General features: G+C 35.2%; 1 protein-coding gene across 1 annotated transcript in view; it reads right to left on the reverse strand.

Moving 5' to 3' along the window:
* The window catches only part of SLC2A13 (solute carrier family 2 member 13), a 351,864-nt gene that overhangs the window by 103,208 nt on the left and 234,584 nt on the right, over positions 1 to 14,072 (reverse strand). Inside the window, exon 6 of the mRNA XM_017512770.2 lies at positions 9,556 to 9,676. Within this exon, the coding sequence (XP_017368259.1) occupies positions 9,556 to 9,676 (121 nt within the window). The remainder of the gene's footprint in view (positions 1 to 9,555; positions 9,677 to 14,072) is intronic.

Consider the following 14,072-nt stretch of genomic DNA (forward strand, 5'->3'; position numbering starts at 1 on the left):
AAAAAAAAAAAAAAAAAAAAAGTAGATCAATCTCCCTCCTCTGTGAGGGGTCCTTAACATAGGGCCAGTAAACTTGGATGAAAAGAAAATTACATCTGTATTTCATTAACCTTTTACTGAAATTTAGCATTTCCTTCAATTAGGAATGTAGGCAGTAAACTACTGTCAACAAGAGAAGTCGCATATTTTCATATCCCATTAAGGTAGTCACAGAAATCTCCAAATATCATTTACATTCACTGTGGTGTTGAAACTATAGTATTAGACTTGCAGCTAGATTTGTTAATTAATGCATTAATAAAGAAGTACATACATTACTACATAACAAGTTTATTTTTTAAAGTATCCTGGCAACCGTACTTCAATATGATTGATTTGCTTTGTACTTTTATAAAATTTATTTTATGCAGTTAAAAACACTATAAAGGGATCCAAAATAATGAGACTACATAAGGACTCTCATGTAGGAAGCCTTCTGTCATGGCCCTGGGGAAGTGAATTATGCCAGGTAATGCTCTGATACGTCTATTAGCCTTTATTACACTGTTTTGCAATTATGTATCTGAATTTTTCTCCCTCATAGCTGTGAGCTCTATAAGGAGGAAGGCTTTTTTTAAAATCGCAATAACCCAGCTTACTGCATATCTCAAAAATGTTTATTAAAATAATCAACTACAAATGTGCAGAAATGTTTTTTCTAAAGTGCTATATTCTTTGATTTGCTAAACTATAAAGAACTTATACAAATCTTATAAATATCTCAAAAATGTTTATTAAAATAATCAACTACAAATGTGCAGAAATGTTTTTTTCTAAAGTGCTATATTCTTTGATTTGCTAAACTATATAGAACTTATACAATAAGATTTGTATAAGTTCTTTATAGTTTATCAAATCAAAGAATATAGCACTTTAGAAAGTGCAATTCTTATTGTATAAGTTCTATATAGTTTAGCAAATCAAAGAATATAGCACTTTAGAAACCAGGTTGTTCAGGTTACATTATTTCATTTTTCCAGTCTTCTAATTTATTCAACATATAACCTGGATGTTACAGTTGAAGAGACATGAGACCTATTTTTTGTTGCTATTTATTTACTTACTAATATTAGGAAAACACTATCTTGTTACCACCATTCAACAATTGAAACGAGTCACTGAGGCATGGCCTAAACACTATGTGACCTGTTGTATGCCCAGAGACCTGCAGGCTTAAATTGCTGGGTCAACTATTATGCCCATAGAAGGTATTGCTAATCATCCTGTAGCCATGACTAGAAGTACACTTCTAGTGTACTTAATCCCAACTCTTTGATAGCAACAAGGTGTTGCCAAATTTTCCAAAACATACCTAAGCTGCAGGATGCAAATTATACTAAAAATCTTCGTTTAGTCAGCTCATCTACCTTCTCTTACCAAAAGCAACCCTTCATGCATCTACCCATCCATCCATCCACTGAAACACCCAGCCAATCGAAACAACAGTTTTCAAAGTTACTTTCACTGAAGAGGTTCTTTTAACCAGGTTGCTATGCTCTGTTTTTAAATAAACAACATTTGGTCCCCAGCAATAGGTGTTTTCCTACTATTCAGACAAGGAACACGTAGCAAGGTTATGTAATGTGCTTTTACAACGAGACAGGAAATACTTCAACTTAACATACCAGAATGTTTTAAGTGTTAATACCTGAATTAGTTATATTTGATATAAACTTAATTAAAGAGCAGTTAAGTTTTTTAGAGGCTTTGTTTCATATTATGTTTTCTGTAACATTTCCTTGGTCTTTATTGTAAGAAAATACACCAGAGGCTGATTCCAGTCGATTGCTGTCACAGTCCTGGATAGTTTATTTCTTTTGTTTATAAAGATGCTATTTTAGGTGGATTTACTTGAAATAGGAATAAAACTCCAAGTTGGTTTCATGTGTTCACTGCAACGAAAAGAGTTCTAGAATGAGAATATAGGTCCTATGGATTATCAGAGATAGATGTTTTTTCCACTTTATCTTATTCTGTTATATCAGACCTAAATGAACAACTTCAGAAACATCTTTCTCAGAAGTCTTTTAAGTTCAAGAAGGAATAAAAATTACATTTCACGTAAGGGTATAAATTACAGAAAATATTAAGTACTGCTCTCATTATGTGACTGTTGTGTTTAACTTGAGAGCAAGGCAAAGGGGGTCCAGATTTATATGCCTAAAATCTTGTTTCTAAGTAGACTACAGTGAGATTTCAGATCCTATATTCTTCTTGACCCAAGTATTTTCCTGTTTCTAAAGCATTTGTTTTCATCTGTTATCCAGCTAATCACCCAGCCTTGTCATTCCAAAATCTCTCTCATTTCTCTATATCCACTGCTACCATCAAGGTTACGTTATTTCTTGCCTAGGCTACTAAGTTCTTTTAACCTTCCTCCCTTCATCACCATTTGTTTTTCTCTACTCAGTTTTCTACTCTACAGTCAGATTGATCTTTTAAAAACACAAATCTGATCACGTCATTCTCATCCTAATACCCTTTGAAGGCTTCTCAGCATTCTAAGATGACATCCAAAATTCTCCTGGTGTATAACGTCCTGGCATGTTCTGCCACTGGCGTGCTGTCCAGTCTATTTTGGTGCCATTCTCTCGCTTGTTTGTTATGACCCAGTCTTGTTGGTCAATTCTTTGAAGAAGCCATACTCATTGCTTGGGACCTGCACACATTCCATGATATTCCCGCTCTCTGAAATGCTTTTCCTTCATCTTTGCACACCTAATCTTGAATACTCCTTCTTGTCTTTCTGCCTTCCTAAGAAGCAATTTTTGACTATAGAAAAACAAAACAAAACAAAAAACCAAGGTTTGGGTAGCAAATCTGGCGATGTGGAGGATTTGTGAGTCCATAGCTAAAAGCTCAGGCATCAAAATTAAAAAGATATGGGGAACTCAAAGAATATGCCCCCATAACTTCCTCCAAGAAGCTCTTATATCCTTCCATGAACAGGTGGCTAGAATCCTCTCCACATGTCAGATTCAGCACACTGGGTATTTAAGGGCTAGCAAAAGATATGTGCAGTTATTTGATGATAAGGTCACTGTGGACTTTTTATTCCAACTTTCATTTCCCTTTTTAATTGACTTAGATAGACTTATCTTTATCTCAAATGGGTCTGTAGATATTGGTCAACACATACAACACTGCTTTCTACTGTAGTGCTTTTTTGTTTGTTTGTTTTTTGTTTTGTTTTGTTTTGGAGATGGAGCCTTCCTCTGTAGCCCAGGCTAGAGTGCTGTGGTGCCATCTCAGCTCACTACAACCTCCACCTCCTGGGTCCCAGTTCAAGCAAATCTCCTACCTCAGCCTCCCAAGTAGCTAGGATTACAGGCACTAGCCACCATGACCAGCTAATTTTTGTATTTTGTACTTTTGTATTTTTTAGGGTTTCACCATGTTGGCCAATCTGGTCTTGAACTCCTGACCTTGTGATCCACCCACCTCGGCCTCCCAAAATGCTGGGATTATAGGTGTAAACCACCACACCCAGCCTACTGCAGTGTTATTAACAGTAACCTCAAGGTATAGTAGCCTGTACCACCATCCCCCCCAAAAAAATATGAAGCAGGTTCATTTAAAGGAAATCAGTAAGCCAAAAAGTATATATTTTTAACAAAAACGGAATGCTGTTTTAATTCACACTATAATATTATATTCACTGTCTAGATGCTATGAATTACTGATGATAAACACAGTTATCACCAGATGTCAAATACTGCGGCGGGAGGGGGGAGGGAAATCGAGGCTAACAGAGTTTTTGCACATTTCTTTTGTTTTTGATTTTTTTTGAGACGGAGTCTCACACTGTTACCTAGGCTGGAGAGGAATGGTGCAATCTCGGCTCACTGCAACCTCCGCCTCCCAGGTTTAAGCGACTCTCCTGCATCAGCCTCCCAAGTAGCTAAGATTATAGGTGGCTAATTTTTGTATTTTTAGCAGAGACATGGTTTCACTATGTTGGCCAGGCTGGTCTTGAACTCCTGATCTTGTGATCTGCCCGCCTCGGCATCCCAAAGTGCCAGGATTACAGGCATGAGCCACCGTGCCAGGCAGTTTTACGCATTTCTAAGGTTCCATAAAAGTTTTATGATTGAATCTGACAGTCTTACAGTTTTCATGTTAATGATGTGTTTGTTAAGTAACACAGGCTGGCAAAAGGAGAAGAAAAGGCAGTTTAATTAAAAAATTAAAAATAATTTTTTATTGAAAATGAACTTTGAAGGGACTCAAAACTAGTGTCACCACCATAGGGAGGTCTACAGATGAAGCTACAATTTGTCAGTTTGGATTTTGGAGAACATCATGTGATAGGAAAACATGAAAATATCACTATATAGGAAAAGAACCACATTAATCATATTTGTATGCTTGGTTTAACAATGTTCAAGAAGCAAAAAACAAAACAAAACAAAAATCAAAAGAAAAAAAGGAAAGAAAGCTGGCAGGTATTTTTTGTTTGTTTGTTAGTTTGTTTTATTATGGCTGTGGCTCTTAATGGAAGAGGTACTGGCATCACCTGGGGAGTGTTTCAAAACAACATGCCACTGTCCTGGTGAGGCCGACCTCTGCGAAGGGAAAACAGGTGACTTTAAGTACCTCTGCAGATGACCCTGGGTAAGGCTCTTAATTGAGAAGTTTCTTTCTTTTTTTTTTCCTTCTTAAGACGAGTCTCGCTCTTGTTGCCCATGCTGGAGTGCAATGGTGCAATCTCAGCTTATTACAACCTCCACCTCCGGGGTTCAAGTAATTCTCCTGCCTCAGCCTCCTGAGTAGCTGGGATTACAGGTGCCTGTGACCATGCCCAGCTAATTTTTTTGGTATTTTTAGTAGAGATGGAGTTTCACCATGTTGGTGAGGCTGATCTCAAACTCCTGACTGCAGGTGATCCTCCTGTCTTGGCCTCGCAAAGTGCTGGGATTACATGCATGAGCCACTGAGTCTGGTCTTAATTGAGAAGTATTAAAAAAATTATAATGAACTACAGACATAGTCCCTTTTTTCAATTTCTACTCAAACAGGGTCTAAATATAGCAAGATCTTATCAAAGAGGTAATATGCTATGCATCATTAAATTAGTCAAATTACCTAATTTTACTAGTCAACAGTAAAACCATGTCCTTGATCCAAAGCAAAAAGAGCAAGGTTTGAAAGGAATAGAAAAAGAAGCTCTTGTATCACTGGTTTCATATTAACAATAACTCCGTAAGAACTGTGTGAGCTAAAAAAGAAAGGTCTGTATGCAGGAAAAGGAAGCCTAAAGAATAAGTAGTTAGTCTGTGTGCCCTGGGAAAGGAATGTGACTTATTTTGACCTCAGTAAAAAACTGAGTAAGATGTAAGTGTAAGTTTAAGATGAAAGGCTTGAATTAGGTCACATTAAAGGCCTTCCAGCATGAATAGTTTGTGATTCTATGCTGGGATTAAAAGCTTGAAGAATGGATAGATACTGCCCCATGGATTAGTAAATTACTAGTGGTTTACGAATAGATTATGAATTGCAAAGGTAGCTAGAGTCTTGGTAAAGATCTTAATTGTGAATAAGATGTTGCCCATATCTATGGATTTAATTATCATGTATGGATAATAATTCTTCATTCTAGAACTCTCCTTCAACTACAGGCCAGTTTTCCCAAATACCTACTCAATATCCCACTGATGATGGTTCATGAACACCTAAGATTCCACATGTCCAAAATAAGATTCCAGTTGCTGCATCTTATTTATATGATCTAGTCTACATTTTTTCTCATGCAGAAATTTGGAATCAACCAAAGACTCCTTCCTCCTATGCCCACAGTTAATCAATTATTTATTTTAAATTTCTTATTGATTTTTCTCCTCTAATATACTGAAAATCTGTCCACCTGCAAATCTCCAGTCTTGCCACTATAATCCAGGCAACAGTCATGTCTCTCATAGAAAACTATAAAAAACTAGTCTCCCTACACGAGGGCATCTCCCACATGCCCTCTCTGCACACCCACCCAGAGACAGTTTACAATTGAAAATGTGGTCCAAGCACACCCCTGCTTAAATTCTTCAATGGATTTATGTTCTTGGACTAAAGATGAAAAACCTCTGAGTTTCTACATGATCTGACTCTGATGCATCTTCACAGTCCTATCTGATTCTTCTCTGACCTCCACAGTTTTCTTCTTTCAGTTCCTTGCCCTTGCCAGGTTCCTTACTGCCTTGCAGGATCTTTGTACCCGCCATTCTTTCTGTGTGACGTGCTCTGCTCTCCTTTTCAGAGCTCAGGACAAACATCCTATTCTCAAGGTAATCGTCTCTGAGTCCCATCATCCCAACCTCATCTCCTATTACAGGTTTTATTAATTCCAACAACGACTATAATGTTGACTGAGTGCTTATTATGTGCCAAGCACTGTTTAAGACATTTTTCTATATGTTAATTTATCCTTATAATCCTATGGTAGGTGATCTGTAATATATTTAGATGCATGAAGACTGAATAAGTGAATATGATAAAATACCTAGGGCAAGGGTACCTTAAAATTCTACAACTGTATGCTTTAGGAACTATCTGTCTACTTTTAAGTGTTTTATGATAGTAATTTACATATACTGAGATCACACTACAAATAATAATATGTCAAGTATTTGAGGGAAGGGTACCTAGGAAAGGTTTAATTCCTCAAGTCTTGACTAGCTCTCATGAGGAAATATTTTGAATTGGAAATGAAAGGAATAGAACATTAGAAATTCGAGAGTGTGGAGCTGAAGATCATATTGGAATTATGTGTATGAAAAAAAAAAGAAATATGTGTGTGAACTCTCATAAAGACATAATGATTCAGATGATACTCATGCTAGAGTTATTTCTTCTAGCTGCAGCTGGGACCCTGTGACAGCTTTTATACAGGTGGCCAATCATTTTCTACAGCAATTTGCATCTTTATCTTTATCTTTGTACACACTTTTATCTACTGAAAGTAGATCTGAAAGGCATTTTCTTTTAATTTTAAGTTCCAGGATACATGTGCAGGACTTGCAGGTTTGTTACATAGGTAAACCTGTGCCATGGTGGTTTGCTGCACCTATCAACCTACCACCTACGTTTTAAGCGCTGCATGCATTAGCTATTTATCCAAAAGCTCTCCCTTCCTCCATCCCCGCCCCCTGACAGGCCCCAGTGTGTGTAGTTAATTTCCCTCCTTGTGTCCCTATGTTCTCATTGTTCTGAAAGGCGTTCTTTAATACATTCAGTCCAAGGAATCTAATCAGGCCTTGGAAAATATATTATCAGTCAAAAACTTAAAACATTCTAGAAAGGGGATGTCCTGATTGAAAATTATTGTCAATCTCTTGAAACTTAAGTCATTAGTGAGCTCTTACCTACAATATTTAGGCCTGGTATGCAACCAATATTTATTGAATTAAAATCAAGAAGAATCATTGTTCTTTAACCATTTACTTTCTTAAATCTTCTACTCTAGTAAGAATGGACTACATACTCATCACTGGGATCTACAGATTTCTACAAGTGGAAGTGCTGAGTCAATGGGCATAGGTACTTTACTTTTATTAGGCAGAACCATATAACTTTCTGAAATGAAGAACAATTTATACTCTCACCAACAGAATATGATGTTACTATGAGTAAACTACTTCTCCTTTAAAATTTGTTTTATTTGCTAAATTTTCCTATATGGATCGCTCCATGGGGAAAGCATACTACTTACATTTACAAAGTGAACTTTACTCATCTTAAGGTACTAGGTGATTTTTTTTTTCTGTTTGTCTTAAGGAAAAGGGAAATGTATATAGATGGTTTTAATCTTATTTGTTACGTATGCATAATAGTGGTACATATTTATGGGATATATGTCATATTTTAATACAAGTACACAATGTGTAATGATCAAATCAACGTAATAGGGATATTCATCACCTCAAGCAATTGTCACTTCTTTGTGTTAGGAACCTTCCAATTCTATTCTTTTAGTTATTTTGAAATAATTAATATAGTCAATTACTGCTCAGCCGGTAGAGCAAGGATTATAAATGCTTTTAACCATAAAAAACCAGTAAGTGACTACAGCCTTATTTTACGAAATCACTTAGACTAAAATACATACTGTCAAATTCCCACAAAGCCTAATATGTTACTCTGAAGGAAGGCATACAATAAATAATTGTTTTTCATATCCACTGACTCCCGAAGGACACCTAAAATTTGATTATATCTTCAAAATATCTGCTTATTTTTGTAATAAGAATAAAAGAAGGCTGTATCATTTTTCTTACTTCATTAAAATTGTATATTAAGATATTAGTTAGATGATAATACTTTAGAAAGATCACAAGGATTAACAGATGACGATCATAAACTGCTGTGCAGTGAGATAGGGTTGGGCAATAAAGATTTATGCTAAGGTTAACTTCTACTATGAAGAGGCCCTTAAGTTTTCCTAGAACAGTAAAAAGACTATGAAAGTCACTAAGCCAATAATAAACTTATCAGTAAAATAAAAGACGTGCTATGACGCTATTTTCCAAAGGTACACAGATCACAATTTGGGCCCGATATATCTTCCTCATTGTTGTAACGAACAGCCATCATAAATTCATGCTCAATCGGATGCTGTAAGTGAATACGAAGAGGAGTTTAGTGTACCACGTTCTAATTTCATATAGGATTGTATGAGTTAGTAAACCATTTACTCATTGATTTGAGACTTGCATCCATCTATAGTTCAAGCTATAGGAATGTAAATTTTTGCTAATGCTGGGTCTTATTCTATTCACGTGTTTTAAAGGGGTTACTAGACTTTATGATAGCTAAAACCAAGTTTAAAACTTTGAAACTCTGCTGCCAAATATATTAATTGATGTGTCCAATCATTCAAACTTTCATTTATTTGTTCTCAGTCCATCTATCCATTTATCTAGTTTTTATCTATATATCACATAGTGTGTACACTGTTTGACTTAATGAGCTCTTAGGCCTGCCACTAGCCATTAGGATATTTTGTGCTTTTCCACCACCACTTTTTACTTTCTGATCCTCTAGAAGAGACTCAGTACTGAGGGAAAACTTCAGGTTTAAGTGAACAAGAGGATACCCATGCAAATCACTAAAAATTGTCTGAATATGCAGAGGGCATGTGCATCTTATAAAAGTTTAATTACTGACTAAAATTATTTATTTTGCTTGGAATATAGAGGTCACTGAATCATATATGCTGTAAAATACCTTTTCTGTATTCCTGCTTTGATTCAGTATCAATCCCCAATTTTAATTTCCAGAGAAATGTCCCCAAGATTGTATCTAACAACTCACTCTTTCCTTAATTCCTTACGCTCACACATCTGCACAAGCCGTTCCTCTTTTTGGCAGCCTCTCTCTACCAGCTTTCCATTTTCTTCCCTTTTTCCACATAAGCCTGGATGCCTAGCAAGCTCCTACTCATGTCTACAACTTTAAAAAAGTCAAAAGCAAGCAAAAAAAGTTACCAGAATTATGTAAAGGAAGAAGAACATAATGAAATCTCACCTGTATCTTGTGCAAGTGGCATTCTGACCTGACGGAGCGATTGGCTTAAAAGTGATGCGTGGGGAAACTTGGGCTGATAGCACAAATCCCAAGGCAAGAATAATGAGTGCTACGGTGGTACCTTGAAAAAAAAAAGTTTTGTATTAGAGATGAGTTGACAGTAGTATTTTAAAGCAGTCTGGGTTTGGTAGAAACAAAACCAAAACACAAACAAACAAAAGAAAACATCTGGAAAAAAAAAAAAAAAACCTTGATCTATCTTCACAGGATTAAAAAAATATATATTCCTAATGTATAAGCAAATTATCAGAACTATTCACTAGCACATTCATTGTGAGACATGATGAGAGTGAAATTCAAAGCAAATACATTTGCTAGCCAAACAGTAAATTGGTAATGATTTAAAAAAAAAAAAAAAAAACCACACACACCTAGGACTGCTGAAAATCTCAAAATCAATTAACGTGACAACATTATTGAGTGCCTAACATATCAGCAAGTATGAAAGACAACAGATTTCCATCAAGTGTTCCTTTTGGTGCCAAGAAAATTGTTCTAATGATCGTCAATCATGAAGACTTAAATTGGTAAACCTTTTTAGTTTAACAAACAAGTTATGTCTAAAGCAGCTGAAAGAGTATGTTTTATTGAAATGGAGTAGCATTTTTTTGAAGACTTTAAGGTACAACAAATAATATATCACATGTATTCTTTTTCCTTTTTTGTTGATATTTAAAGAGAAATACTTGTCTTTGATGTTAACATATAGGAATGGTGATATAACTTAAAAGAATAGTTTTTGTGTCTTTGATAAACATCCTCATGGTAAATAAAACATTTTTCAAATTTCTGATTATTGTTTGAGCTACAGACATTGTGAGGGTAAACAAAAAGGGTCATGGAAGGATGGAGAAAGAAAACAAGATGAAATACTATGCAGCCATAAAAAGAATGAGATCATGTCCTTCGCAGCATCATAGATGGAGCTGGAGGCCATTATCTTTAGCAAACTAACACAGAAATAGAAAACCAAATACTGCATGTCCTCATTTAAAAGTGGGATCTGCATGACAAAAACATGGATACAATGGAGGGAACAACAGACAGTGGGGATTACTTGAGGGTAGAGGGTAGGAGAAACGACACGATCAAAAAACTACCTGTTGGGTATTGTGCTTATTATCTGGGTGACAAAATAACCTGTACACCAGACCTCTAAGATATATGTTTACTTATATAATGAACCTGCACATGTACCCCTGAAATTAAAATAAAAGTTAAAAAAAGAAAATATGGCTGCATTAGTTTGTACAACTTATTTGAATGAGACAAAAAATGTTTAAAATAGGGAATTTAGGAGGGCAATTTAGTAGTAGTAAAGGTTTCATTAGTTAAGCTGGGAGGAAATTTAAATTATGAACAAAAATATTTTCAAAATAGATTTTAAAAAGAACATTGAGAAGCACTGTGGAAGTTCAATAGGATTATATAATAGTTGACAGAGTAGGTGTGTGAAGCCAGGCATTATGGGTGCAGAGGTGGCCTTGGGATCAGAAAGCTGTAGTTTTTAGCTAGCGTTGCTGTTTCCTGACTCTATGATTTTGGGCAAAAGACACAACCTTTCCATAATTCCATGTAGTCTTCTATAAAATAGGGCTTAGTGAAAATACTCCCCTTACAGGCTTACAGCGAATTTTAAATGTCATAATGTATTTGAAAGATGTTTTAATGCTATAAATTGTTAGTTATTATACTATGATTATTATTACAAGCAGCAGCAGCAGCCACAGCAAACCTTCAAAATAACAGAACAGAAAGCTGAAGGATGGGGAGGATTGAAAGAAAGGTCAGAAGTCTAAGATAATAATGCAATGAAACTAAAATCAGTTTGTTTAACTGTTGTTGGCTTAAAATTCAAACCAGAGCTACCAGTAGTTTGAGCCATTACTTTTCTCAAAAGACTATCAAGCCCCAAACTGGAAAACAGAAAAGAGATATAGTAGATCTGTTATGAAAATCATACCTCTCTCCTCAAACAAAACAAAACGAACCATGAGATTTACTGTTAATCTGCCCATCAAAAAATCTGAGTCTCTATTTTCCCAAATTACTTCCATATCTTATTGCCACGTAACAGGTAAGGTTTTGTTTTTTTTTTTGAGATGGTGTCTTGTTGTGTCGCCAGGCTGGAGTGCAGTGACAAGATCTCAGCTCACCACCACCTCCTCTTCCCCGGTTCTAGCCATTCTCCTGCCTCAGCCTCCCGCGTAGCTAGGAATACAGGTGTATGCCACCGACACAGCTAATTTTTGTATTTTTAGTAGAGATGGGATTTTATCATATTGGCCAGGATGGTCTCAATCTCTTGACCTCGTGATCCACCCGCCTTGGCCTCCCAAAGTGCTGGGATTACAGGCATGAGCCACCACGCCTGGCCAAGATTTTTTTTAAAATCAGGAATCTTTAATATATTAAGATGCGAAGGAAAGATAAGTGTCTTCTTTCATAACACTCATTAAATAGCCTGTCTCCATAAAAATGGTAAACTCTAAGACGGTATACCTAGCACATACCCAGTAAGGTCCTGTTCTAGTGCCTGTCATATAAAGATCTGAATAAATATTAGTTGAATGGATAAACCACAGTTCTATACATTTTTGCAATGTTGGCCATTTTTGGAAAAAAAAATCTTAAGACCATCCAATGAAAGTCATGAGGTTAGTATAGGTACAATACTCTAAATGAGAGTTCTGCAGTATGGATACTATGATTCTTACACTTATCTCTTAAGAAGTCCAACCAACCTAAAAATTATGAGAAATGAACTATTCTGGAAACACAAAATTCCTAAACAGGTAAAAGTTAACTCTTCTTAAGCCAAATTCATTTTTATTTCAGCCCAATTTGGAGGAAAATATTTTAAAAGCCAACATTATACTCTTACTTTTGTTATTACATATAGTGATGTTTCTCAGTCCTGGCTTCCTATTTGAAGCAAATGCCTGGATGTACCACAACCTCTGGATCAGAATCCCCAGAAGATCAGTACAAAATATCTGAGTTTTAAAGAGTTCTACAGGCAGTTATGATGCCCAGACAGGACTAAAACCCCTACGACATGATAGGCTCCTTACAAGAAGGAAATGGTATCTTAAATGATTTTGTTTATAAAATAAATTTCAAAATAATCACCTAGTCCTATCATCTACTCATATATACTCTTAAAGCATAAAACTATTTGAATTAACTTTTTCCTTATGATTAATAAGTTACAGAAGTTTTATCAGTCACTTGTTAGTATTTAAAATCAATCTGGTTATTGTCAAGTTATTCATTATTACAATCTGAATTTGAGTCTAATACAAGAAGGCTTTGGATGAAAGAATTTTATCCAGTGTACTGTGCACTTTTGGCATGTTTTTATGTTCCAAGAGGAGTCTCTCTTAACCAAAGACAGTGTTAGATTTTGGAATTTTGATATAATTTTGCTGATAAAAACATTCTTCACAGGAAGTGAAGAGTGCTGAATACATAGCATTATTAAAAATATCTGATGTAATACATACGTACTGGATAGTGTCTGGCTTCTTAGTAAATACTTAGAAAAACAAAATAATTTCCCTTCCCACGACTCTACTAGAGCAGTAGTTCTCACACTTTGTGTGCATAAGTATCACCTAGGGAACCTGTCTAAAGTGCACATATTTCAAACCTCATTTTCAGAAATTCTAATTTAGAAGATTTGGGTTGAGGTCTAATAATCCTATTTTAAAATAAGAACCCTTGGCAATGGTGATGAAGACAGCTTATGAGTGAAGTTTTCAGAGATATTCCACTACCAAAATACTTGAGGGGGAGAAACACCATCTTTCTGGCTTCCTGACTCACGACCAATAAAGCCACATAGACATAAATCTTCCAATAACAAAAGAATCAAGAATTTGTCACTAAATTTGTAATATTTACCAGAAAAGGCCAGTTCTCTGAACAAGCTTTGAAAACATAAAAAGTCAGGACACCAAAAATGTCCTGCATGTAAAATTATTCATGGACAACATATTTTGTATTTCTTTGCACAAAGAGTTCCTTTGTCCAGGCTTACATATTTTTTATTTATAGTCATTTTAAAAGAATGGATATCTAACAGGTAATTATCTTGATATAACATTTTTCACTATTTTTACTCCAATATAATAAAATAAATCAGAATAAAAACACAAAATAGGAAAGAATACTGAATCAAAGGTTAAAAATTCTAGGCTATAGCCAATTTAAGAAATTTAACATAGATCAGTATGTTAATACTTAGTACTATTAAAATATCAAGTATATACCTACATATAAATGAATAAAACAAAAACACGCTGAAATAAAAAATATAACTAACATAGAATTAATTAGTATAGGAATGTGAAAGAAAAATATGTTGTGAGTGAGGGTCACAGTGGAATAATATTAATATGTTAACAAGGTTGTTGAGTGGTATGTCTTCTTCTGAAGGTGAAAGGTCCATTGGT

The sequence above is a fragment of the Cebus imitator genome, unplaced genomic scaffold, assembly GCF_001604975.1.
Source record: "Cebus imitator isolate Cc_AM_T3 unplaced genomic scaffold, Cebus_imitator-1.0 Scaffold477, whole genome shotgun sequence".
NCBI lineage: Eukaryota > Metazoa > Chordata > Mammalia > Primates > Cebidae > Cebus > Cebus imitator.